Consider the following 24,584-nt stretch of genomic DNA (forward strand, 5'->3'; position numbering starts at 1 on the left):
TGTGTGACAGGGGGGAGCTCCCCAACCCCCTGATGGGCCCTGCTCTATGTGTGACAGGGGGTGTGCGTGACTGGGGGTGGCGCGCATTGGCCCTGCTCTGTGCGTGACAGGGGGTGGCGCTGCAACCTTCCCCATCAACCCTGCCTTGAGTGTGACAGGGAGGTGGCATCGCAACCTCCCGATCGGCCCTACCCTGAGCGTGACTGAGGGGCGGCGCCCCAACTCCCCAATCGGCCCTGCTCTGAGCCTGACCAGGGGCTGCACCTAGGGATTGGGCCTGCCCTCTGCCACCTGGGAGCAGGCCTAAGCCAGCAGGTCGTTATCTCCCGAGGGGTCCCAGACTGCGAGAGGGCACAGGCCGGGCTGAGGGACCCCCCGGCCCCCCGAGTGCACAAATTTTTGTGCACCGGGCTTCTAGTCTTATATAATAAAAGGCTAATATGCAAATAGACCAAATAGCAGAAAGACCCGGTCGCTATAATGTGCACTGACCACCAGGGGGCAGAGGATCAACACAGGAGCTTCCCCCGCTGGTGGTCAGTGTGTACCCACAAGGGAAGCACTGCTCAGCCAGAAGCCGGGCTCATGGCTGGCGAGTGCAGTGACAGTGCTCAGGAGCCCTCAGGGGATGTTTGCCCGCTCCCGCTAAGCTGGCAGGCAGATATTCCCTGAGGGGTCCCGGATTGTGAGAGGGCACAGGCCAGGCTGAGGGACCCCTGGTGCACGAATATCGTGCACCGGGCCTCTAGTTAACGTATAAAACTAATCAAGTCTCATATTTAGCTTTTGACTATCACAAAAGTCTGTAAGAAGGCAACAAAATAATGAATAAACAAAATCTGTACTTATTTTCTTAGTAATATTTATCAAATTTCAAATAGTAGAAATAACAAATTCATAGAAGACTTTATAGTAAAAACCAACAAAACGAAACCTCAAACTTCTTTAGGTCATAGTAACTTACCTCTTAGAAGTAAAACTGTTTTCCAGATCTTTATTATGAACCAGTTTTGTATCCCCAAATTGCCATGATGACTGTAGATCACACCTTATATCAAGCCGGCACTGGTTAAGAGTGTCCTGTATGAAACTATACTCTCTAGTATTGGTGAAACAAGATGACAAGTAAACTAAAGATAAAGAAAAGGGCAAGTGGTTTGTGTTTAAAATTACATCCTTGTACAATGACAATTGTATATCTAATTCCCAAAATAATCAAATACTTGAGATTTTTCCTTTCTTCTGTTTGTTTTGGGTTTATCATGTTACTAGAGGCCTGATGCACAAAATTTGTGCAAGGGTAGGCCTTCCTTCCCCTGGCTGCCAGCACCAGGGCTTCCCTCCAGCTGCTGGCACTTGGGACTTGGGCTTCCCCCGGCTACCAGCTGCTGGCAGCTGGCCCTGCCCCCCGCCCACAACCGTCTTGGCCTGGCGCTGCCCATGTCTGCTGTCACTTCCCCCCTTCCCCTTGATCGATCGCCCCGCTGGCCGGTAGCCTGGGCCTCCCTCTGTGGGGCTATTGTGGGGCGATAGCGGGCCCTCCTGACCAATCGCATTGCACCCACCTTGGCTGGCCTGGCGCCAGTGTGTCATAGCGTGGTCACATTCTGCTGTTTGGTCGATTTGTATATTATGCTTTTATTATTATTATAGATTCTTTTTCTAATTTCTTAAGGTAGAAGCTTAGATTACCTTCCTATTCTCTAATATAAGTATTTAGTGCTATAAATTTGTGAGCAATGCTCTGTCCCTCAAATTTTGATATGTTGCATTTTCATTTTTATTCAGTTTGTTATTTTTATTTTCTCTCGAAATCTCATGAATATTTAGAGATATGCTGTTTACTTTCCATGTGCTTGGAAACATTAATTTCAAGTTTGCATGTGGTCAGAGAACAAATATGTATGACTTCAATTCCTTTAAATGTGTTAAAATATGTTTCATGGCCCATCGTACTATCCTGAGTATCAAATGGCAGCTTAAAAAAAATGTCTATTCTGTTGTTGGGTAATGTAAAAATGTCAATTAGATCCTGTTGGCTGACACTATTTAGTTCTATGTCTTTGCTGATTTTCTGTATAAGTAGTTCTATCAATTGTTGAGAGAGGAAAGCTAAAGTCTTTATCATTCTCGATTTGTCCCTTTCTCCTTTCAGTTCTATCAATTTTGCTTCATGTATTTTGAAGCTCTGTTGTTTGGTGAATACACATTTAGGATTGTTATTATTAGTGCTGTGACCCTTTCATTATTATGCAATATCTTTTCCCTGATCATTTTTGTCCCTCTGAAGTTTATTTGATTTGATATTAATATAGCCAGTCCTGCTTTATTTTGATTGGCTGCAAGCCTTTATTTCTCCATGTATTTATTTTCAACCAAACTGTAGCACTGTATGTGAAATGGATTTGATAGTATATAGTTGGTTCACATTTTTTTAAAAATTCTTTATTAGTTAAGGTATTACAAATGTGTCCTCATCCCCCCCATTAAATCCCACTTCCCCCTCCCCACCCATGCTCTCATCACCCTGTTGTCCATGACCATTGGTTTGGCTTATATGCATGCATACAAGTCCTTTGGTTGATCTCTTCCCCTTGCCCCCTCCCTCCCCTACTTTCCCTCTGGGGATTGATAGTCTGATCGCTGTTTCTCTGTCTTTGGATCTGTCCCTGTTCATCAGTCTATGTTGTTCTCTATATTCCACAAATGAGTGAAATCATGAGGTATTTATCTTTCTCTGACTGGCTTATTTCACTTAGCATAATGCCCTCCAGTTCCATCCATGCTGTTGCAAAAGGCAAGAGTTCCTTCTTTTTTACCGCAGTGTAGTATTCCATTGTGTAGATGTACCACAGTTTTCTAATCCACTCATCTGTTGATGGGCACTTAGGCTGTTTCCAAATCTTAGCTATGGTGAATTGTGCTGCTTTGAACATAAGAGTGCATATATCCTTTCTGATTGGTGTTTCTGGCTTCTTGGGATATATTCCTAGAAGTGGGATCACTGTGTCAAATGGGAGTTCCATTTTTAGTTTTTTGAGGAAGCTCCATACTGTTCTCCACAGTGGCTGCACCAGTCTGCATTCCCACCAGCAGTGCAGAAGGGTTCCTTTTTCTCCACATCCTCTCCAGCACTTGTTGTTTGTTGATTTGTTGATGATAGCCATTCTGACAGGTGTGAGATGATACCGCAATGTCGTTTTGATTTGCATCTCTAGTATAATTAGTGACTTTGAGCATGTTTTCGTATGTCTTTCGGCCTTCTGTATGTCCTCTTTCGAAAAGTGTCTATCTAGGTCTGTTGCCCATTTTTTGATTGGATTGTTTATCTTTCTATTGTTAAGTTTCATGAGTTCCCTTTAAATGTTGGAGATTAAACCCTTATCAGTGATATCATTGGCAAATATGTTCTCCCATGCAGTGGGTCTTCTTGTTGTTTTGTTGATGGTTTCCTTTGCTGTGCAAAAGCTTTTTATTTTGATGTAGTCCCATTTGTTTATTTTCTCTTTAGTTTCCATTGCCCTAGGACAGGGGTGGGCAAACTTTTTGACTCAAGGGCCACAATGGGTTCTTAAACTGGACCAGAGGGCCGGAACAAAAGCATGGATGGAGTGTTTGTGTGAACTAATATAAATTCAAAGTAAACATCATTACATAAAAGGGTACAGTCTTTTTTTTTTTTAGTTTTATTCATTTCAAACGGGCCGGATCCGGCCCGCGGGCCATAGTTTGCCCACGGCTGCCCTAGGAGCATTATCAGAGAAGAAATTTCTTCGGCATATGTTTGAGATTTCGATGCCTGTGGATTCCTCTAATATTTTTATGGTTTCCCGTCTTATGTTTAAGTCTTTTATCCATTTTGAGTTTATTTTTGTGTATGGTGTGACTTGGTGGTCTAGTTTCATCCTTTTGCATGTATCTGTCCAATTTTCCCAACACCATTTATTGAAGATACTGTCTTGACTCCATTGTATGCTCTTGCCTCCTTTGTCAAATATTAATTGGGCATAGTGGTTTGGGTTGATTTCTGGGTTCTCTATTCTATTCCATTGATCTATATGTCTGTTCTTGTGCCAGTACCAAGCTGTTTTAAGTACAGTGGCTTTGTAATACAGTTTGATATCTGGTATTGAGATCCCACCTACTTTGTTCTTCTTTCTCAGGATTGCTGCAGCTATTCGAGGTCTTTCTTTATTCCAGATGAATTTTTGGAACGCTCATTCTAGATCTGTGAAATATGCCATTGGTAATTTAATGGGGATTGCATTGAATCTATGGATTGCTTTGGGTAGTATGGACATTTTGATGATGTTGATTCTACCAATCCATGAACATGGTATGTTCTTCCATCTGTGTATGTCTTCCTCTATCTCTTTTTTCAGTGTCCTGTAGTTTTTCGCATATAAGTCTTTTACCTCCTTAGTTAAGTTTATTCCTAGGTATCTTAATTTTTTTGATGCGATGGTAAATGGGATTGCTTTTTTAGTCTCACTTTCTGTAAGTTCACTATTGGTGTAAAGAAATGCCATAGATTTCTTGGTATTAATTTTGTATCCTGCTACATTGTCAAATTCATTTATTAAGTCTAATAATTTTTTGATGGAGTCTTTAGGGTTCTCTATGTACAGTATCATGTCATCTGCAAATAAGGACAGTTTTACTTCTTCTTTTCCAATTTGGATGTCTTTTATTTCTTCTTCTTGTCTGATCGCAACGGCTAGTACTTCCAGTACTATGTTGAACAGGAGTGGTGAGAGTGGGCATCCCTGTCTTGTTCCTGTTCTTAGGGGGAATGGTTTTAGTTTTTGCCCATTGATTATGATGTTGGCTGTGGGTTTGTCATATATGGCTTTTATTATGTTGAGGTATGATCCTTCTATTCCTATCTTGCTGAGAGTTTTTATCAAGAAAGGGTGTTGGATTTTGTCAAATGCTTTTCAGCATCAATTGATATGACTATGTGGTTTTTATCTCTCAATTTGTTTATGTGATGTATTACGTTTATTGATTTGCGGATATTGTACCATCCTTGCATCCCTGGGATAAATCCAACTTGGTCATGGTGTATGATCTTTCTGATGTACTGCTGGATCCGATTTGCTAGGATTTTGTTGAGTATTTTGGCATCTATGTTCATGAGGAATATTGTCCTGTAATTCTCTTTCATTGTGTTGTCTTTATCTGGTTTTGGAATTAGGGTGATGCTGGCTTCATAGAACGAGCTTGGAAGTGTTCCTTCCTCTTGAATTTTTTGGAATAGTCTGAGGAGGATAAGTTTTAGTTCTTCCTTGAATGTTTGGTAAAACTCCCCTGTGAAGCCGTCTGGCCTTGGGCTTTTGTTTGCTGGGAGCTTTTTGATGACTGCTTCAATTTCTTCCATAGTTATTGGCCTATTGAGATTTTTAGATTCTTCCTGATTAAGTTTTGGAAGGTTGTATTTTTCTAGGAATATGTCCATTTCCTCCAGGTTGTCTAGTTTGTTGGAGTAGAGTTGTTCATAGTATTTTCTAACAATCCTTTGTATTTCTGTGGGGTCTGTTGTTATTTCTCCTCTTTCATTTCTGATTTTGTTTATTTGGGTCCTCTCTCTTTGTTTCTTGGTGAGCCTGGCTAGAGGTTCATCAATCTTGTTTATCCTTTCAAAGAACAAGCTCTTGGTTTTGTTCATCTTTTGTATTTTTTTTTTTTTGGTCTCTATGTCGTTTAACTCTGCTCTGATCTTTATTATTTCCTTCCTTCTGCTTACACTGGGCTTTTCTTGTTGCTCTCTTTCTAACTCTTTGATTTGTAGGGTTAGGTGATTTATTCTCATTGTTTCTTGTTTCTTGCAGTAGGCTTGTAGAGCTATTAACTTCCCTCTCAAGACTGCTTTCGTTGTGTCCCATAGGTTTTGGATTGTTGTGTTTTCATCGTCATTTGTTGCCATGATGTTTTTTATTTCTTCTTTGATCTCTTTGGTAACCCAGTCATTGTTTAATAGCGCGCTATTTAGTCTCCATGTGTTTGATTTTTTTGGATTGTTTTTATTGTAGTTGATTTCCAGTTTTATGCCATTGTGATCTGAGAAGATGCTTGATGAGATTTCAATTTTCTTGAATTTGAAGAGACTTTGTCTGTGACCCAATATATGGTCTATCTTTGAAAATGACCCATGTGCACTTGAGAAGAATGTATATTCTGTGGCTTTGGGGTGAAATGTTCTGAAGATGTCAATTAATTCCATCTGATCTAGTGAGTCATTTAGGATTGATGTTTCTTTGCTAATTTTTTGTTTAGAGGATTTGTCCAATGGTGATAATGGGGTGTTGAAGTCCCCTACTATGATTGTATTGCTGACAATCTCTCCCTTGATCTCCTCCAGAAGATTTCTTATGTATTTGGGTGCTCCTATATTGGGTACGTATATATTTACCAGAGTTATTTCTTCTGGTTGGATTGCTCCCTTTAGTATTATGAAATGGCCTTCTTTATCTCTTTTTTTGTCCTTCAATTTGAGATCTAATTTGTCAGATATAAGTATTGCTACCCCGGCTTTTTTTTCCATTTCCATTCACCTGAAAAACCTTTTTCCACCCCTTCACCATCAGTCTGTGTGCGTCTTTTTTTCTGAGGTGGGTTTCCTGTAGACAGCAGATATATGGGTCATGTTTTCTTATCCACTCAGTTACCCTATGTCTTTTGATTGGGGCATTTAATCCATTTACATTTAAAGTTATTATTGATAGATACTTGTTAGTCGCCATTTTTATTCTTTACCCCTGTGTTCCTTCTTTGTTTCCTATTTTTTCTTTTTACAGCAGACCCGTTAGCATTTCTTGCATTGCTGGTTTGGTGGTAATAAACTCCTGAAGTCCTTTTTTGTCTGTGAAGCACCTGATTTCACCCTCAATTTTGATTGATAGCCTTGCTGGGTACAGTATTCTTGGATTCAGACCCTTCCTTTGCATGACTTTATATATTTCATTCCCTTCCCTTCTTGCCTGATGTGTTTCTGTTGAGAAATCAGTCGCTAGTCTGATGGGGGCTCCTTTGCAGGTGACTTTCTGTCTCTCTCTGGCTGCTTTTAAGATTCTTGCTTTATCGTTGGTGTTTGCCAATTTAATTATAATGTTCCTTGGTGTCGGTCTTTTGGGGTTCATTTTGTTTGGGGCTCTGTGAGCTTCTTGGATTTGTGTGAGTTTTTTCTTCCCTATATCAGGGAAGTTTTCTGTCATTATTTTTTCAAATAGGTTTTCTATTCCTTCCTCAGTTTCCTCTCCTTCTGACACCCCTATTATGAGGATGTTGTTTCGCTTCATGTTGTCCCAGAGTTCTCTTAGGCTCTCCTCCTGCTTTTTATTTTATTTTTTCTAGAAGCTGCTCTGCTTGGGTATTTTTTCCTACCTTGTCTTCTAGCTCACTGATGCGGTCTTCTGCTTCTTCTAGTCTACTGTTGATGCTTTCTATTGTGTTCTTTATAGCAGTGATGTCATTTTTCATTTCTTCTTGGTTTTTCTTCATTTCCTCTTGGTTCTTACACATACTGTTGAATTTGTCTTTCATTCTTTTCATCCACCTTATGACCATTTCTCTGAATTCTTTCTCTGACAGGTTGCTTGCCTCCGTTGCCTCCATTTCGTTTACTTCCTTTTCTGTTGATGCCTGTTTTTCTTTCATATGCGGGCTGGTTCTTGGTCTCCCCATGATCTCTCTTCTCCAGGTGTTTGGTTATGTAGTTCTCTCTCTGCTTCAGGTGAAATCTGACCTTTCTATGAGAAGAAGCAGGGCTCCATGTAGTCGCACTGTCCCAGATCCGGTGGTTCCGGGTTAGCAACCGATCTCTGGATGCTGGGTCTTTGGATGTATATGCTTCCAATAACAGCCACTCAAGATGGTGCGGTCTCCGCGGCTGAGCTGGCGCTCTGGGAGAGATTCCAGCCGCAGTCTCCAACCGTCCCCTTTCTCCGGGAGTTCTCCCCCTTTCCTGGCTGCAAACTGTCTCCCAGCTGAATATCCTCTGCTTATTCGGGCTGTATGTTACCCAGTTCAGCTGCTCACCCTTCGGTTCACATTTTTTTTAATCCACTGTGTCAACCTCTGTTTTTAGTGTATTTAGATAATTTACATTTAATATAATTAATATGTTAAGGCTTAAACCTGCCACTTAACTGTTTATTTTTCTCTCAGCTATTTAATTCTGTATTTCATTTTCCTGCATTCCTGTGGGTTACTTGAACATTTTAAAATTCCATTTTTATTAAAAAGTTATAATTCTGATTCACATGAAGTTGCAATATATAGTGAAGAAAGATCCTATTAGCCCATTTATCCAGTTTCCTCTAATGGTAACATCTTGCTTCATAATTGTCTTAAATACTTCCTCTATATTCACTGAGAATGTCAGAAAATGTTATAATTTTTTATCCAAATGTCAAACATAATAAAAAACCTCAAGAAGAGCCTGGCTGGCAAGGCTCAGTGGTTGAGCATAGACTTATGAACCAGGAGGTCATGGCTCGATTCCTGGTCAAAGGCACATGCCTGGTTTGCGGGCTCAATCCCCATTGTGGGGTGTGCAGAAGGCAGCTGATCAATGATCCTCTCTCATCGTTAATGTTTCTATCTCTCTCCCCCTTCCTCTCTGAAATCAATAAAATATATTTTAAAAAAAAAGAAACCTCAAGAGGAGAATGATCTATAATAATAAAAGCATAATATGTTAATTTAGACCGGACAGCCAACCTTCCAGACGTCCTTCCGCATGAAGCCAGGGCTTCGAGGGCCAAGGCTGCGAGGGACAAAGGCAGCTGCCGCGGCTGTGAGGGTCAAGCCCCTTGCATGAATTTTGTGCATCAGGACTCTAGTCTACTATATTTCTTTATATTTTTATTCTTTCTATTGTTCTCCCTTTGTTCTTAATGTTCAAAGTTTCTTTCTTTTGTCATTTTCTGTTTAGAGAACTTTGTTTAACCATTCTTTTAGGATGGATCTGCTGATGAAAAATTCTCAGTTTTACTTTTTCAGAGAATGTCTATTTCCCTTCTACTCCTGAAGGATATTTTTTGCTGGGTACAAAATGCTGGGTTGAGTTTTTATTCCTGCACTTGAAAAATGTTGAGCCATTTCCTCTGGGCTCCATAACTTCTAATGAGAAATCTACTGTCAGTCAAATAATTTTTCTCCTATAGATAATATGTGGTTTCTCCTAAGTTTCAAGATTTTTTTCTGTACTTAGTTTTCAGAAGTTTGATTATGATGCACCTTGACATGGACTTCTTTGGGTTTATCCTGTTTAGGGTTTATTCATCTTTCTGAATGTAGTTTTATGCCTTTTGCCAAATTTGGGATATTTTCAGCCAATATTTCTTCAAATATTTTTTCAGCTCCCCAGTGTTTCTCTTCTACTTCTGCGACTCCAAAGATAAAGATATTAGATCTTTTATTATTATTCTACAGCTCCCTATTGATGTTAAATTTTTCCATATTCTCTATGTTGTTTAGGCTGGATAATTCCTATTGCTATATATTCAAATTTGCTGATTCTTTCCAATGTCTTTGCAATTTTTCTCTGGACCTCATGCAAATAAGTTTTTATATAAATTATTGTATTTTTCAGTTCCAAACTTATACTTGGTTCCTTATTACATTTTCCATTTCTTCACTGATTTTCTATTTTTTAAATTTGCTTCAAGAGTGTTTATACTTGCTTGTTGAAACATAATTATGATGGCTGCTTTAAAAGTTGTGTCAGATAATTCAAATATTTGTTTCATCATTGCTGGCCTCTGTTGATGATCTTTTCTCATTCAAGTTGAGATTTTCCTGGGTGGTGATAAGATAAGTAATTTTTAAATTACATTTTGGCCCTGGCCAGTGTGACTCAGTTGGAGCATCATCCCGTACACCAGGTCACGGTGTTCGATTCCTGGTCAGGACACATACCTAGGTTGTGGGTTTGGTTCCCAGTTGGGGCACATACAAGGGGCAACCAATGATGTTTCTCAAATCAATGTTTCTCTCTCCCTTCCTCTCTCTAAATAATCAATAAACATATCCCGGGGTGAGGATTAAAAAAATTACATTTTGGTCATTTTAGTATTGTCAAGAGACTCTGGATTACATTTAATCTTATTTTAACAAGCCTCTACTAAAACTGAACTGGTAGAATAAAGTGTGCCAATAGGGAAAGTGGAGGGTGCTGAATCTTCACGATCAGGCAGGGTTCAAGTCCTGGCTTTCCAAATTGTCTCCACTGATGCCCTGGGGGGATGCCCTGTTAACATGACAAAGTTTTAGAAGTCCACTTTTTTACTCAGCTTCCACTGACACTGTTGGAGGCAGACAGTTGCCTTGTTGTTGGTGGGTGTAATAGATTTCTAAGTTCCCTACTTGGTCTTCACGGACTCTAGTCCCAGTGAGGAGCGATTCATCACCACAGGGCAGGGTAGAAATCCACTGACACTGTAAGGGCAGGGGATGGCAGAGAGGAGAACTTGTTACTGCCACAAAGGGGACAGACATAGGTGGAAGTTTATGCCTCTACTTACCTTTGCTGACAAAGGTATAGGGGCTAAGCTTCCCCCGCCCCCTAGTACTTTGCAGGAGTAGGGTGTTTATTGTCAAATAGGCTTCTACCTTCCTAGGATGTCCCTTTCCCAGTCCTTGACAACAGAGAACAAACTTTTCTTGGGACTTTTTGGGTCTGTGACAATTGGCATTCCTGAGTTGTGTGCATACCATCTGAAACATGGAGGAAATAAAAAGAAAATCCAGAGAACTTACTGCTATGTCATTCCTTGAGTCTCAGGGTCCCTAGACAGTTTGTCATCTTCTCTTCACCTTTTGAAGTCTTCTTATGTTTGTTTTATTTATGATGTCCAGCATTTTTAGGTGTACTTAGTAGGAGGGACAGGAAACATGTCTATTCCATTTTGTGTACATGTGTGTTTAAGGCACTAGAGGCCTGATTTAAGCTAATTTTATAGTCAAAATAGAAGATAAACATAAACTAAGAAGCAGAGAAATGCAGTAATAGTTATGAAATAAACCCATCTTTCATAGAAATATTATTACCTTTCCCAGCTGCCCTCCTAATCTTGGGAATGGTAAATTTCTTCAAAGGATTGTCTTCTACACCAGTAATCAATAAAGATTCACTGGCTGAGTTCATTTTCCACAGTGTCTTGTGTTTAGCAATCTCGTTCATTTCCATTTTTTTGGTGGCCTAAAATCAACCCAAAGTTATTAAGCAAAAAGTCAATACATATGTGAGGCAATGGCAGTAAAATCATTTAAAAGCTCTTATATGGAATTAAATAAAGCTATATTCTTGGACACACTGATAATAGGTTTCAATCTGAATTTGCCAGGTTAAACATTTATTTTGTAGTTTCTAATAGACTTTTCTCTTGTAACTCATGTAATTGTAATTGGGTAATAAAAAGCCTCTGTGTTACTGAAAGCTTAATAACTACAAAACACCATTTTTTTTTACTAACATTTGGTAAAATTTCTTGCTAAATCCTCTACTTCTTACATTTTTTACCTCTGTGAATAGACAATAATCTCTAAATCAGAATCTCTGGCTTTGGAAGAACTTATGAAAGTTGTAAACCAATTATTAGATGGCTAACACAAGTGATGGCCTAAAACAGTTACTCAATGACTGTTGTTCCTAAGTATCACTCTACAAATGGTTTAAGACATCATATATTGTCAAACTAGTAACAAATTCCTTTGCTTCCCTCCTCACTTCTTTCCCCAAACCCTCTCTCTCCTTCCCCACAATGAATTCACTTAAGGAATTCACTTAATTCGATTCTTAACCTTTCAAGTAGAATTCATATTGGATATCAAAGGAAAGCTATGGAGCCCACCATGTTATGTGTGAACATGTATTTTTCATACCATTTCATAAGCTAGTTAGTTCATGGGCCTCCTGATATCTATCAGCTGCTTAGCTCAAACATTACATCACAATCCAAAGTAAGAGCTGTCAAAATTCCACAGAAGGATCACAAAGGATAAGATTTTACTGAAAGTTCATGAAGGATTTTCCCCCTAATCCACCCTCCTCCTCCCTTTATGAAAGGTGAGCTTGCACTATCCCAATCAATTGTGGATCAGAACAGAAATAGACATCTCTAGGAAGAGAAGAAAATCAGTCTTTCATCGAGTCACATTGATAGACTCTTGTGGTGCTGACTTTTAATAAGAATATACTTAAAAATCTACCAGCTTCAGAGAGAGCTACCAAGACGGTCATAGTCACCTGGTAGTTTTATAAGGGGAAAGAGGGAGAATAATTTATTAAAATGACTTATATGACAAAAAACTCTTCAACTAATCATGATCTATGCCTACCGCACACAAAGGTATACAATCATCAGTTGAAAATACTTTACTTGAAGAGCTACATGCTGTAACAATCTTTAATATTGCTTTTAAATACAATTAAATTATATTTTCAGTAAAGGTGAATTATTTCAGATGTATGGTTTTTAATAAAATGTTTCTCTAATAGTAATAAAGACTTAAGGAATTCACTTAATTTGTTCAGAAACACTACCTCAAGTTAAGAATAAAACAAGGACACACACTATCACTGCTTCCTTTTAACAGTATGTGAGAGGTGCTCACAATGGCAGAAGAAATAAAAAGTATAAAGGAACTAAAAAGCTAATGGGAAAAGAAAAATGGCTTAGGAACTTCTAGGAGTGAGAGAGTGTCCCAGCTTGTAAAAGAAAGTTTAGACCTAAATACTATAGATAGATTAAGAATAAATTTTACTTAGAAAGGCAAAAAAAATAAAATAAAAAATCAGGTTATAATATTAGGCGAAATACCGAACTTCTCTGAGGCTAATAATAGAATCAAGTATCTCACATGGATACAGAACCTGGTCACAGTTAACTACACACAATTAACCATTAGTGTAACTCTGAAGCCTATACTATGGAATCAAGTTATAGTTTGTCAAGAAGCACAGTATTGTAAAGTTAACTAGGTGAGAAGGCAAGTGCGGTTGGTTCTAACTCTAGCCCTGCAAACCAAATTAAACTTGGAGAAGTCACTAACTTCCTGTACAGTGATTACTCTGTGTGCATTATTCAGAGACTAATTAGTGGCAAAGGAATAAATCCCTTTTATGTCAAATAGCGAAGTTGAAAGACTTTATACTCTCAAAGTCTATTTCAAAAGAATATTTGTACTGAGATTCCTAAGTCTATCATTAAAAACTAAAGACCTGAATACTTGAGACTTTTGGTAATAGATTAGAGATTACTAAATTAACCTGCAAAATTTTTACCTAGTTACTATAAGCATCTTTAATAAGAGTACATTGTAAATAGAAATAAAAACAAAACAGTACTTGGTATTTCCACTGAACTTAAGAGTCCTATTAATAAGACTTAACTACTATCAGTTATGAAAAGGTTTTCTAATATAAGGCAACTTAGGATGACTGTAGATACATGAAGCATTATAGAGAAAGTTTTTTTCAGTCCTCTTTCAAACATTTCCATTAATCAGCTTGTTAACTTACCTTTAACATCTCTAAAAATGTGCTCTCTCTCTTTTGAACAAAAAGAAACAATGCCTCAGTTTCAGGATTTCCTGGCAAATAATACTGTTATGTTTTACCTTGTATTTAGTATTACCTTTTATTTGTGCCATATAATACTGACTTTCCATTTATTTTCCATCCCCAAATATACTTAAGTGAAAAATAAGTCTATTATTAAATTAAATTACTAAAATATTTTTGTAATTATGGTATGCAGATATGACAAAAATCATTCCTCTTCTAGTAACCTCAGGAAAGTTCCTGAAGAATAAATGATGAGTAAATAATGTCCTTGGAACTTTAGTCACAAACACATAAATTCTGAGTTCTTGAGAGTTCTAAATACTTGAGACTAAGATTACTTCTAATAAACCAAAGGGTAAATCAGATCATACATATGATAAACTAAATATACACTTAGTGAGATTAAGCCCACTAAGTGTATATTTATTTTATGTATATATATTTTAGTCCACATTTTTATTGGACAAATCAGGGGTTGGCCCAAATCCAGCCCCCTACCTATTTTTGTAGGGCCCACAAGATAAGTGATTGTAAAAAAAATCAGGAATAATATTTAATGTCACCTAAAAATTACATAATATTCAAGGGTCCATAGTTAATGGAACACAGACAGACCTATTCATTTATCTACTGTCTATGGATGCTTTCTATTATAAAGAGTAAAACTGAATAAATGTGACATAGACATTATGGCCCACAAAGATTAAAATATTTTCTACCTAGCCTTTTACAGAAACTTTGCCAACTCCTGCTATAGATGAAGCAACTAAGTGTCACAGAGTTGAAACAATAAATGTAGGTCTCATGATATCCATTTCAGGGATTTCTCCTCCTACACTCCCGCTGTTGCAATTATCTCTACACTATATTCTGAATTTCATCCCTACCCACTTAGCTTCTCTCTATCCTGCTCAACAGCATTTACATAGGCTCAAACCTGATAATTTAAAAAACAAAATAAACAAAACCTGCCAGGGTCATATTTAATTTCCACCATCACTACTCTACCTAAACAACAATCTTCAGTCATCCATGTCCACAACAGTCTCTCTCTCACATTAGTACATTTCTGGTTTAGAACTTAGTTGGCCTCTCTACATTTGATACTCGACCAATCAGCTCTTCCTGAGTTTTGTGACTTCATAATCCTGACTTTACAGCCACTTCTCAAGTAGTACTTTCTTAGTCTTTTGATAACTCATCTTTCTTTAACTGGCCTTTATTACTGTTATAATTATTTTTTCACTTATATAAGAAAATAATAAAAAAACTCATTATTTTATCTTTGCAAGGAATAAAAATAGAACCTGGTGGGTTTAATTTGCATTTCTTTCACTATTAGTCTAGACTGAGTCATCTCATTTACTTTTTTTTGTGAATCAATTGTTCCTTTTCCTCCATTTTTGGCTTACAAGATGGTCTTTTAATGATTTGTAAGGACTCTATATAGAAAGTAGTTTTTAATTTGTCATAAATGTTCCAATAGTTTTGTCTCTTAGTTTTATTTATGGCATTTCCCTCTCATAGCAGAACTTTACTTTTTGTGTAGTCTAACTTCTCAATCTTTTATTATAATGAATCTTTATAATATCATCAATAGTGTATGAGAGTTCCATTTGCTCTACATCCTGATTGACACTTGATATTGGCAGACTTTAATTTTTGCCAATCTATTAGGTGCAAATAATATCTTATTGTGGTTATTCTGCATTTCTCTGATTTTAATGTCATTGGTCATCTACTGAGTATATTTATCGGCCATTTGTGTTTTCATATCTGTGAAATGCCTGTTTAAGTGTTTTACTCACCTTTCTATGAGGCTGTTTATTCTATGTATTTGCAAGAAATCTTTTTGAGATACTAACTCTTCACCTATTACACATGCTGCAAATAATTCCCCCATGTTTTAAACTTGTCTTTTCACTTTTTTTGAACAGAAATATTTAATTTTAATGTAGTCAGAATTACGAAGTTTTCCTTTACTTTTTGTACTTTCTTTTTTGCTTTGTTCAACTTTAAGAAATAATTTTCCCAAAGGTCATAAAGACAATCCCCATATTATTTTCTAAAAGTTTTATAGTATAGCCATTCACCTTTAAGTCTTTAGTCTGCCTGAAATTCATTTTTGTCTAAGGTGAGTAAGAAGGATTCAATTTTTCCATGTGCATATCAAGCTTTTCTTGCCCCGTTTATCTATAGTACTATCTCTGACATAAATCAATTTTCCATAGATGCATGAATTCTAGGTTCTCTATTCTGTTTTATTGGTTGTGGTGTTTTTATGCATCCCTGTATTAATACCATACTATAAATAAATCTTGATATATGTCTGGGAATAATCAAAAGAAAAGACAAATCTTGTTCTCTCAAAGCATCTTTGCTCTTACACACACATCCTATATAATAAAAGCGTAGTATGGAAATTGTCCCCTCAACCCAGAGTTCATCCGGGAGTTTGACCAGGGGGCAGGGCCAGCCGCGGGGAAGGGAGGGAGGCCCTGGCAGTGGCAGGTAGCTGAGGGAAGGGAGGGAGTACCCAGCCAGCAGCTGCTAGGGACCCTACCAGTGCATGAATTTAGTGCACTGGGCCTCTAGTTTTAAAATAAGCTTGTCTAATAAGAAATCTTATTTAGGTTTTAATTGGAATATCATTGACTCTACTGAGAAATTTTGGAAGAAATGACATTGCTATTTAGTATTCCTATCTGTGAATATAGTATATCTCTCCATTTATTCATGTCATTAGTATCTTTCAGTAAAGGTTTATATTTTTCCCCATGAGGGTTTTACACATCTTAAAGTATTTATTCTAAGGTACTTTATAATTTTTCAATTACTACATGGTATCTTTAAAAGGTACATTTTGATTCACTGCTATTATGTTTAAAATGGTGTTGAGGATAATGATAATGATAATAATGGCTAACATTTAGCACTAACACTTACTAGGTACCCCTTATCTAAGTGAGTTAGATATATATTGATCAATTTAATCCTCATAATATCCCTATGAGACACCCTTATTTTAAATTAGAAAAGGAAGTGCAGGAAGTTAAATAATGTGCCCAAGGGTACAAATGTAGGAAGTGCTGAATCTGGAATTCAGAGCCAGATAATAATGACTTAGTTTTATTTCTTCCTTTGTATTTTTTTTTACTTCATTTATTTCTTGTGCTTGCATTACTGTGCTGCCTAGGAATTCTAATACATGTCAAATCTGTCAAATACAGTTGTCCTCCAGTAAGTGTGTGGATTGGGTCTAGACCCCTGCTTATACCCAAATCTGTAGATGCTCAAGTCTTTTACATAAAATGACATTGTATTGCATATACCTATGCACATCTCCCATATATTTTCAATCATCTCTAGGTTACCTATAATACAAAGTAAATGCTATATAAATCACTGTTATACTGTACTAGTAGCCCGTGCACATTAAAAGAGAATTAATTGCCCCTAACTGGTTTGGCTCAGTGGATAGAGCACTGGCCTGCGGACTCAAGGGTCCCAGGTTCGATTCTGGTCAAGGGCATGTACCTTGGTTGCGGGCACATTCCCGGTGGGGAGTGTGCAGGAGGCAGCTGATCGATGTTTCTCTCTCATCGATGTTTCTAACTCTCTATCCCTCTCCCTTCCTCTCTGTAAAAAATCAATAAAATATATATTTTTAAAAAGGGAATTAATTAGCAGAGATATTTTAATATTGCTATTTGCCCTTTCTCTATAATAGAAATGTGAGAGATGAAAGGAAATTAGTAAAATGTATATGAAAATAATATATAAATTTATTAATAAATAAACAGGAACAAAAGGATATAACAACAGAGGCATGATATAAAAATGACAAAAACATGATATGAAAACAACAAAAACATGATATGAAAACAACAAAAACATGATATAAAAACAACAGTGATGCAAACAATGACTGATAAAGTGATTAAACTTATTCTAATATCTCCCTGTATACCACATTAAGAGTGAAAACACTTTCAGAGTGCTTGACTAATTTCCCTTGTGATGAAGTACTTAGAACTTTAACTGTAACATCACATGCCCTTCAAACTTGAGAGAAAGCAACATATAACTGACCATGTGCAAAAACGGGTTCAGGTAGGAATATGTTTGTCCTTGTGATTTCTTAAGAGTCATCACAAATGCTGGCATCACGGGAAACTGTCGTCGAATCAATTTAAATGGGAGGCCAGTGTCAGATGGGGACAAATTAATTCTTGGAATCAGAACAGCCTCTCCCTCTGCAGATCCTGTTAATACTTCAGTTTGGATAATGTTAGGTTGTAATCTTTTGATAATAAATCTGGTACCATTACAAAGATCCCATTTACTATTGAGATTTCTCAATAGCATGATGATTGCACCCACTTTCAATTCTTGGCTGCACATTACAATCACCTGGGAATCTTTTTAAAATCCTGATTCCTGGGCCTCATCCTCCAGAAATTGTTTCTTTGTTATGGGGTGAGGCCACAACATTAGTAACAAAGAAACAGAATTAAAACTTTATTGTGGGGAGTCCCTACAGTGTTTTGGACAGGTTCAAGCCTTGTACTGATGAGAGGGCACAGTCCTCTCATTGCCACCTGCAAGTCCCAGCTTGGAGGGCAGGGCCCTCCCAGCACAATTATAGCCAACAGCTGTAGTTGTAAGCTTGAACCTATGGTCCAAACATGTGGCCCCACATGCCTGAGTGATGTAGGCTTGATAGAGTTCAGGTGCATGTAGTTGAGTAGGATTGAAACCCAGGAGAATGTTGTAAACAACTTGGTCACTCCCTTACTTTGCCTTGTAGCATCTGCTATAAAATAAAGGCATGGCTGTGGGCGTGGTCGCTGTCTCTCAGAGAAGCAGCGTCCCACTGAGACCCGGCTTTCATTCTCTTGTCTGTCTTTTCTAAGCCTTTCAGCCGCCCCCACTCAGGTTCACCCCTGGCTGTGCTGGTGCAGCACACTCCCAGGGAACCACGCTCCGAGGGCGGGATCCTGCCTCAAACCCTGCCCTTGCTGGAAACAGCTCCGGGCAGGTTCCTGCCTCAAACCCTGCCCTTACAAGAAACAGCTCCCAGAAACAGCTCGGGGGAGGTCGCAGCCGTTGCCAAGACAACCCCTGCAGGACTGACTGCCTTCTGGTTGGTCACCAGCCAGACCCAGGTCCTGATGACCACCACCTATGGTTTTTATATAAGTAGATTGTTTAGGGAATAATGATGAGAAAAGAGAAGTCTGAACATGTTCAGTATAGACACACTATCTTAGGCCTAACTTCAGAGCACACATAAACAACAACGTAACTTTTTTCCGAATGTGTGTGTATATATATATAAATTTGTTTTTATTGCTTTTTAGAGAGAGAGGAAGGGAGAGAAATAGAGAGATAGAAACATGATGACAGAAAAACATCATGAATTGGCTGCCTCCTGCATGACCCCTACTGGGGATTGAGCCTACAACCCAGGTATGTGTACTGATGGGGAATGGAACCAATGACCTCTTGTTTTCTGGGTTGATGCTCAATCCATGAGCCACACTGGCTGGGCTTTTCCTAATACTTTTGATCCATGGATGGTTAAATCTGGAAATGTGGAACTCACAGATATGGAGGGCTGACTTTATAAGTGTTAATGACAGTCATCTTGGTCTTTTCCTTCATTTTAAAGAGAATGTTTTAATTATTTTACAACTGAATGATAAATTCTATTATTTTGTGTGTGAACATAATGTATCAGGTTAAAATTTCCTGGGAATAAATTCTATACTGGCTGTTTTCTCTCTCAGCACTTTAAAGATATTATCCCACTATTTACTGCCATCCACTTCTCCTATTAAAAATCACCTACATATTATTGGCATTAATTTATAAGCAATCTTTTTCTCTAGCAGCTTTTAAAATCTTTTTTTGTCTCTGATGGTCTGCATTTTCATCACGATGTTGTAGTTTAATTATCTGATGGACTTCTTTTTTTTTTCTTTTTAAAATATTTTTATTGATTTTTTACAGAGAGGAAGGGAGAGGGATAGAGAGTTAGAAACATCGATGAGAAGAAACATCGATTAGCTGCCTCCTGCACACCCTCTACTGGGGATGTGCCCGCAACCAAGGTATATGCCCTTGACCAGAATGGAACCTGGGACCCTTCAGTCCATGGGCCGGTGCTCTAGCCACTGAGCCAAACCGGTTAGGGCCTGATGAACTTATATCTAAGGTTTGATTATCTTTGATAGTTATATGCAATTCTCAGCAACTTTACCTTTGAATATGGTTCTATTTCCTTAGAATAACACTTTTAGTTATATATGTTAGAACTTCTACCTTTATTCTTCAAATATCTTAACCCCTAATTCATATCTTTCATTTATTCCCTAGGCTTCATTCTCAATGAAGTTGATTTGAAATTAATACAGTTTACTTTATACACTCACACCGAACACACACCTGTGCATGGAGAGGGAGAGCTAACAATGTGGCATCAGGTTTTGCTTAAAAATTATCCAGTTTATAAATGAAGCTTGATGAGGGTTCATTACAGCATTCTATTTCCATATGTGCTTGAATTTTTTATTGTGTATGAAAAATAAAAATATAAGTATAAGAGTTTTTTATTAAATGTGTATAAATCATCTTGGAAAGAACTCAATAGCTTTAGTTGCCTATAGAGAAAGGAACATGTGGTGATTTAGGAATGAGAAGGAGAGCAATTTATCAGTTTATATCTTTATTACCTTTCCATTATTTGTCTTTGTAAATTTAAAACCTCTTAAAAAATGAAAAGACTCCATTTATTATAGCAACAGGAAATATAAAATACCTAAGAATAAATGTAAGAAATAGCCTGGGTTGGTAGGTAGACATCTGAAAAACTGTTGAGGATCATAGAGAACTGCCCAAAAGGAGAACACGCATACTTTATTTTTGAGAAGTACTTACTATTATGATTGCAAAATCTTCTGACATTAAGTCTCCAAAGTTGATTCAATTTTCAGTTGACAAAAATAATACTAAAGGTCATATGGAAGAAGAATCAGAATGATAAAGGAAAATCTGAGGGAATAATTGGAGACAATTTTACTTAATAGTTCCAGCAATTATAATTAGCTGGGTACGTTGCTACTGAATTAAATTCAGGTCTGTTAATAAAAAAGTTTTAAGTTTTTAACTTAAAACTATGTCATTGACACAAAAATAAACAATGGAACACCATAGTCAGGGAAAGAGCAAAAATACTCCATAGGATTTTGAAGATGCTAATATTAATATTTCAAATTAGTGGGGAATCTATGGTATTGAAACAAATGCCTAGCCAATTTGAAAACAAAAACACAAAGCTGTATCTCTATTTTCCTCCTTATACCAAAATAAATTCCAAATGAATCAATCCACATCCCAGTAAGAACAATGGACAAAAGACCTGAAAAGATGCTCAAGAGAAGAAAAAGCACATATAGCCAATTTCAATAAATGTATGAAAAAAATGCTCTATTAGAGAACAAAAGCTAAAACCATAATGATGTGTTTTTCCCCATACCTCTCAGGTCAGCAAATATTAAGTCTGACAATACCAAATGCTGTAAAGGTGCCGAGCAACCAGAACTCTCATACACAATTCTGGTGATCATATAAATTGGTCCAGCCACGTTAGAGAACAAATAAAGTGAAAAAATAAAATGGAGTCACTATAGTCAGGCTGCTAAATGACTAACATCAAGTAGATTGAGGCATGAGGAGATGATCCTATTCTTGTGTTAACTAGCCTGGGAACTTAAACTTTTGAACTTTCCAGTTCTGTTCCCGTATCCAGACCACCTGACACCCATTACCCAGACTGCCAGTCATTTAGACTCTAAATTTTAGAGGATTACCATCTCCAATGCAGAGGGTAAGAATTCAGGACTGATGCTGTGCAAGAATGTACTCTTGACTGTAAGAATTCAGCTTTTCTTCCTTCTTTGAAACACTCTGGTTATTGCCTAGTAGTGTTTTTAGTTTGCAAACCCTAAACCCTTTAATAAATCTTTATCATTTATTTCTAGCCAAAGTTTCCAGACCCCTTCTGAGTTCACTGGTGGGGGTGGGGTGGTGGTAGGGAATCTAAATTCTCAGGCCTTGTTATAAATAGCTCAGGGCAACCTGGCTAAAGATAAATAACTAATATTCTTATGACTTAACAATTCAACTTCTCACTTTCCTTCCAATTTGTCTTTATAAAACTGGTTTGAAAAAGAAAATTTAAGTTTTATAATAGAGAAATGACTATACAAGAAATCAAAGACATGGGTTTCTTATCCTGATTCTGCCACTAAATGTCTGTCCCTAAGCTTTATTCTTATCGCTTTTCAGTAAGGCTGAAAGTTATACTGTAAACTAAAAAATGTTTGCCTCCTTCAATACCTAGCCTTCTCTCTCTACCATTTTCAGGCTCCATTTATTTATATTTTCTCTGTGGTCCTATACAGGCTTATACTAGGTATTTTATACTGTATGCAAGGTGATGCCATAAATTTTTTTTTTAAGTCCTCACCTGAGGTCATGTTTAGAGAGAGGAAGGGAGAGAGAGGGAGAGGGGGAGAGAGAGAAAAACATCGACGTGAGAAACATTAATCAGCTGTTCCCCCCCCCCCGCCCCTCCCCACTCCCTGATTAGGGATCAAACCAGCAACCCAGGCATGAGGCCCTGACCCGAAATGCAACTGGCAACCCTCAGGGATGACACTCAACTAACTGAGCCACTCAGGCTGGGATGGTGCCATAAAAATTTGATAGCTTCATAGGGTAAATAGCCCAGATTCCTTCCCTAACTTTCAAACTACTTAGTAAACTTATTTGCCTAGGTACTCTGTCTATGACTATGGGACCTTTTTTTTTTTAAATGTCAACACTTGGTCAATTTGCATCCTCTGAGATGTTTTATTTTTAGAATCAACCAAATATAATTTAAAACCCATTTGATTAATACAAGGGTGACCAATGTGGCAATACTATTTTTTTTACATAGTAGGTGCTCAATAAATATTTTTTAAAAATTTATCTTTATTGAAAGTATTACAGATGCCCGTCTCCCCCGCCCCCCTCCCCCTGCCATTAACTCCCTCTACTCCACTCCCATCCCCTCCCCCATGCTTTCACTGCACTATTTTCTGTGTCCATGGGTTATTCATATATGCACGTAAGTTCTTTGGTTAATCTCTTCCTGCACTCCCCCTTCCCTCTGAGATCTGTTAGTCTGTTCCATGCTTCCATGCCTCTGGATCTATTTGTTCATCAGTTTATTTTGTTCATTAGATTCCACATATGAGTGAGATCATGTGATACTTGTCTTTCTCTGACTGGCTTATTTCGCTTAGCATAATACTCTCCAGGCCTCAAAGAGTAAGAAATCCTTCTTTTTTACAGTTGCATAGAATTCCATTGTGTAAATGTATAACATCTTTTTTATCCTCTCATCTACTGATGGGCACTTGGGCTGTTTCCAGATCTTAGCTATTGTAAACGGCACTGCTATGAACATAGAGGTGCTTATAGTCTTTCTGACTGGTGTTTAAGGATTCTTAGGATATATTCCTAGAAGTGGGATCACTGGGTCAAATGGCAATTCCATAATACTACTTTTGGTTAAATATGCAAAAATTTGGCTACACTATAACTAAGTTTCTTTTTTTCAATTTGTTTCCTTTTTTGGTGCTCTGCATATTTTTTAATTAAAAATTTTTCAATTACAGTTGAAGTTCAATATCGTATTAGTTTCAGATGTACAAAAATGTGGTTAGACATTTACATAACTTACAGAGATCCCCCTGATAAGTCTAGTACCCCCTTGACACCATAGTTATTACAATATATTTTATTATATTCCCTATGCAGTACTTTATATCCCCATGCTGTTTCTTTTCCTGATTATGTACTGGTTCAAAAAGTAATTCAAAATTTTGAATACTACCAATGTTCTAAGCAATATTTTTATATTGGCCTGACTTTCCAAACAGGATATTCAAAGATTCAATACTTATGCTAAATTAAGGTGAATTTTATATGGGCCAATGTTCTCCACTGGACTATAATTTACACAATTTTTCTATCTTCTATACCAACCATAGTTCCTTATAAAATAAGTACCCAATAAATATATACTGCAAAGAATATGTACATACTTGAAAAGTATTCCAATGTACAAAAAATATATACACATTCTTTATGCATCTTTTTAAAATGCCGTTATTTTATACATCAATTGTAAAATAGAAGTGTTTACCTAAAGTGGGTTGAAATAAATCAACACAGTAACATAAGTAATAGAAACAAAGCCATTATTTGAAATACTTACCACTCTTCAATGAAATCTACCATCATATGATTACGATCAGGACTCAGTCCATACGTGGAAAGTGACAAAAGAGTATCTATAAAAAAGAAAAATGCAAGGATTTGTAGAGAATTATGGTCAGAAAAATCTCTTAAATTTTTAAAAACTTATTTTAGGGAGGGAGAAATGGAGTGAGAGAAAAACATCAATGTGAGAGAGATACATCAATTAGTTGCCTCCAAATGCACCCTGACTGGTGATTGAATCCCCAACGCAGGCATGTGCCCTGACCAGAAATCAAACCCATGACCTTCTGGTGCACTGAATGATGCTCCAACCAACTGAGCACACCAGCCAGAGCTCAGAAAAATCTCTTTACTGTCCTCTCTGTTCATCTTTTCTCCTGATTTCTGCTTCCTTTTTACTCCTTTTTCATTTTCAGGGAGGGAGGGGTCTGTTTTCTGCATGTCCTAGTGTCTTCTCTCTCGTACCCTTATATTCTATTCTACTCTCACTCTTTTTAAAATATGCATTTTTATTGATTTCAAAGAGGAAGAGAGAGGGAGAGATAAAAACATCAATGATGAGAGACAAACACTGATTGGCTGCCTCCTGCACGCCCCGTACTGGGGATGGAGTCCACAATCTGGGCATGTGCCTTGACCAGGAATCGAACCATGACCTCCTGGTTCATAGGTTGAC

At 37.5% G+C, this 24,584-nt stretch overlaps 1 protein-coding gene across 1 annotated transcript in view; it reads right to left on the reverse strand.

The window, feature by feature from the left end:
• TEX15 (testis expressed 15, meiosis and synapsis associated) overlaps positions 1-23,926 on the reverse strand; it is a 69,364-nt gene extending 45,438 nt beyond the window's left edge. The window contains exons 1-3 of the mRNA XM_023751820.1: positions 23,904-23,926; positions 11,053-11,203; positions 965-1,130 (exon numbers count right to left, since the gene is read on the reverse strand). Of these exons, the coding sequence (XP_023607588.1) occupies positions 965-1,130; positions 11,053-11,191 (305 nt within the window). The 5' untranslated portion in view covers positions 11,192-11,203; positions 23,904-23,926. The remainder of the gene's footprint in view (positions 1-964; positions 1,131-11,052; positions 11,204-23,903) is intronic.
• Positions 23,927-24,584: the final 658 nt, after the last annotated feature.

Source organism: Myotis lucifugus, unplaced genomic scaffold (genome assembly GCF_000147115.1).
Source record: "Myotis lucifugus unplaced genomic scaffold, Myoluc2.0 scaffold_26, whole genome shotgun sequence".
NCBI lineage: Eukaryota > Metazoa > Chordata > Mammalia > Chiroptera > Vespertilionidae > Myotis > Myotis lucifugus.